This window comes from Camelina sativa, chromosome 7, assembly GCF_000633955.1.
Source record: "Camelina sativa cultivar DH55 chromosome 7, Cs, whole genome shotgun sequence".
Taxonomy (NCBI): Eukaryota; Viridiplantae; Streptophyta; class Magnoliopsida; order Brassicales; family Brassicaceae; genus Camelina; species Camelina sativa.
Window position 1 is genome coordinate 28,349,924 of NC_025691.1, and position 4,202 is coordinate 28,354,125.

The 4,202-nt window shown below is 33.4% G+C and overlaps 1 protein-coding gene across 1 annotated transcript; it reads left to right on the forward strand.

The window, feature by feature from the left end:
- LOC109125503 lies at positions 372 to 1,420 on the forward strand. The gene is made up of 2 exons (XM_019227166.1): positions 372 to 980; positions 1,061 to 1,420. Exons 1-2 carry the CDS (start codon positions 957 to 959, stop codon positions 1,418 to 1,420), a joined length of 384 nt encoding a protein of 127 aa, XP_019082711.1. The 5' UTR covers positions 372 to 956.

Genomic DNA, 4,202 nt, shown 5'->3' on the forward strand with positions numbered 1-4,202 from the left:
CTACTTGCAAGTCCCGGTCGTGCTAGCTTAAAGAAATTGGACCCTAAACGCCCTTCGGGTACTCTATGGTAAGAATGTAGTTAGGGTTGTCTAATTTTTTAGATATATTTTCATTGATCCTCATTCCTTTTTTTCTTGTGTTTTGTAGGTTTGACGAGGATCCTTCAGTTGCTGCTACTGTTCGGGCCATCTTTGAAAGAGATTTCAAAGGAGCCCATGCCAATTGGACCCAAACACTAGCTGCGGTTGTAAACCGGTGGTTTGAAACGTTTGCAGTAAGTTAAGTGTTTGTTGATGTGTTTAAATTAAAGATTTTGTTTTTACTTACTTGATTCTGATTTTGATTCATGTTATGTTTTTACAAGCAAACATATAACTGGGACCAGTCCATCAATGGGAGAGTTCGAGCCGAGTTTGAAAGCAAGTTGAAGACCCGGATGACTGATCAAGTGTCTCGGTGGAAGTCTAAGTGGAGAGTAAAAGGTGATGATGCAAAGCCGCGGTGGCTTGATCCGACAGTATGGGACGGCTTGGTCAAGTTTTGGTGTGAACCAAAATCTGAGGAAAAGAGCATCAATAGTCGAAATGCTCGATACAGTGATCCTGATGGCACTGGAATGCATAAACACCGGTCTGGTCAGACCTCCTTTAAAGCTCGTGCACGAAAACATGTAAGTATGTTTAGTTAGTTATTTAGTACAATTACCTATAAATTCTTGCTTTAGTCTAATACTTTGTTGTTTCATATCTTTGTTAAGTCGGAGATTACTGGTGAGGCACTTCCTGATTTCTTGAAAGTCCTAGAAGATACTCATAGGAAACCTGATGGGTCGTTTGTGGATGGATTATCTGAGAAAGTATACCATGAAGTGTCATCGAGGATAACTGAGGCTGAAACTGGGCTATGCTCAGGGGACAACATAGAGAGTAGTGCTTCTGGCGGATTGTCAGTTAGTATGAAGAACCGAATTTTTGCTGAGGTAAATTCTTGAACTTTACATACTGTTTTGTTTTATCTCTTTGAACTTTACATTGTGTCTCTGTTTTTTGTTGTTTGCAGGTTGCTCCGAAGAAGAAAAATAGGATATATGGAGTCGGTACTATGCAAACTGAAGCATCTTCAGCTCAAGTTGTTCTGACGCCTACTCCGACTGAAGATCCAGTCATTCTAGCTGAGAAGCTTTCTCAGGCCGAAGCTGTTCTTGCGAGTCAGTCTACTCAGCTAGAAGATTATGCATTGAAGTTGCAACAAAATACTCAGAAGATGCATTGCTACGATGCCTACTTCGATTATCTATCTGAGAAGGACCCTGAATTTGCTGCAAAATTTCCCCGACCTGAGACTGCTGCCACCAATGAGACCGGAGCAGGAGATACCGGACCTGAGACCGGAGCAGGAGGTATCACCAGACCAACTTAGGATCTCTTGTGTTTATGTGTTTATGTGTTTGTATCCGAGAACTTGTGTTTGTATATTCAGAAGATGTGTTTGATTTTTGTTTTGAACTTATATTATTATGTTTATGTAAGTTTAACAACATTTTGTATTACAAGTTTAATTTCAGTTTTCATTCAAAGTTTTTTTGGGCTAATTATGAATTTTAGTTTGCCTAATTAGAAATTAATCATAATTAATTTGCATAATTAAAAATAAACATAATTACAAAATGAATAATTCCTAATTCAAATCTCAGCTGTTGCGACAGACATAAATGTTGCAAATCCATCGCAAATTTGCGAGGGATTAGCTTGAACCAAATTGCGAGGAATCTGCTATTGATATTGTCCCTCGCAATTTGCGTTGATTTTGCGACGGCATTTTTTTCCTCGCAAAATTTGCGAGGGATTTGCGATGTTAACCAATTTGCGAGAAGCGATTTGCGAGGGAAGTGTGTTCCTCGCAATTCCATCGTTTTTGCCTATTTACGAGGAATTTGCTATGAATTCTTCCATCGCAAAAGGTTTGTTTTCTTGTAGTGTACATACCTTCTATAAATAGATTTACAATTAAAAGTTTTATCTTCTAATTAATAAATTGATATAAAAGGAGATTAAGTTTTCAATTTACATTAGAAATGTAAAACAACACTATTTGTAAAACAAAATAAACCTTAAAAGTATACTATTCGTGGAATGGATGAGTAAATATATATTAATTTCCAATTAATTTATAATTGATTATTATTTCTTTGTTTTTTTAAAAAAAAATATTTCCTTTGTTGGTAGAAGAGTAACAATAAGAAGCTCTTAAAAGTAAAAATTTTAAAATTATGAAAACATCATTCATCGTACCTAGTTAAAATTAAAGTAAAATTATATCTAACAAAATACTGATCACTTTATTCCATTGCGATTTACCTAATTAGAAATCCACTAATTACCATTTTCCTTCAACTGTTTTTTTCATTTTCTGCCACTAAATTGATTATTTCTTTGTAGCAATTAAAACTTTATATTAGGTATCAACCTTTATATTTGTTTTCTTCACAAAGTAAAGAAAACAATTTGACGTAAAAGAAATATTTTTTTGCTTTGATATTATATGATTGATCTATAACCATCACAAGATATAGATCGCATTGTATCGGTTTTTATTTTAAAAAAATCAATTAACATTTAGTTGGCCAAAAATAATATATTCAGCAATATATATTATATCTTTCAAGAAATGCAACAATGAAATACTCTGTCTGTTTTACAAAAAATGTCATTTTGATACAATTAACACAAATTAAGAAAAAATATAATTATAAATGTTTGTTCTTATTTAATAAGTGAGTAATGGTTTAAATTCAATAAAATGAAAATTGTGTTTAGGGTAAGTTAAAACATTTAATGTAAAAAATATATTGAAATTGTAAAGTGACAATCTTTGTGAAATAAGGAAAAATCTCTAAAATGACATTTTTTTGTAAAACAGAATAAGTACATATAATTATCTATATTAAAAAAGTTCAATGTTTTCATATTATTTTGGAACAATTTCATAAATTATGAATAATTTTGGATACATAATCTAAACTTAGTTATTATGCCAAGGAGAATGATTGCGGCTACAGTATCTTCTTCAAAACGTTGGCAACATGCATGCCAACATCTTGTCTCTATAATTGCATGCAAAGCATTTGCTTCTCAATTACTATATATATTTATAATCTAGGTGAACTAAAGACATATAGAACATCGAATATTATCTTTGCAGAATATTGAAAATTTTAGTTACACATTTTGGAATCGTGGTCGCATAAACTTCTATCGACTCAATCTAAGGTCAAATATATATAAGTAAAAAAATGCCAAAGAAAACTATAAAAGGAATAGCCGAATAGGTAACGAATAGATTCAATGGAATATGTCTCGAATACACCAAAAGAATACCAAAGTAAACAAAGATAAATCACTTTATCGAAAAAAAAAAGAATAAGAAAAAAATCGTTGGCATGCATTGGATGGAGGCATATTAAAGTGACGTGGTGTCACAATAAACCAGAGAGTCGCATGAAACAGTCTGACCGTTGATTTGAGACATTTATTCCCTACCGTTGGATTGGATCTGTCACTTTTACAAGACACCTTTCCTTGTTTTCTCAGACATTTCATAGTAGCCAATAACTTTGAATTAAAAACAGAGATCAAACAAAATTAGTGATTGAATAATAATTTTGTTTTTTGTTTTTTTGTGAAACAAGACTTGTACCTCATCATTCAATCAAACTCCTCAAGGGTAAAGTTAACAAAGTTTTGAAGCATAAAAAGATTACAATAAACTTCAAAAGGGTTTTGAAAATAGTCAATCAAAGATGATTCATATGACGTTTAAAAGTTGGGGCATGTATGAGCGGACTCGGTATTCAGACAGAGCAGGGATGAGAGGTTGAAGGAGTTTCGGTAATCGCTGCTCCTTGGAGACAGGATCATAGTGTCGTTCTTCTTCAACAAGGTTTGAAAGAATTGGGATGCATTTTCACAAAGTGCTGAGTCGCTTCAGGATTAATCGAACAAGTTTATCCACCAAGTTTTGAGAAAAATAATGCCGTATTCAATCTAAAACCATCTCTACTGTTCTATAAAGGAGTCTTCTACCTACAGTGAACGAGGAAGTCAGTTTTCAAACTGGACTTAGCAAGGGAAGACGAAATGTTCTTAGCCTTTTTCATTGTAGGTTGGAATGAACTGTAAATTGGATTGTAAGCGGGGGGGGC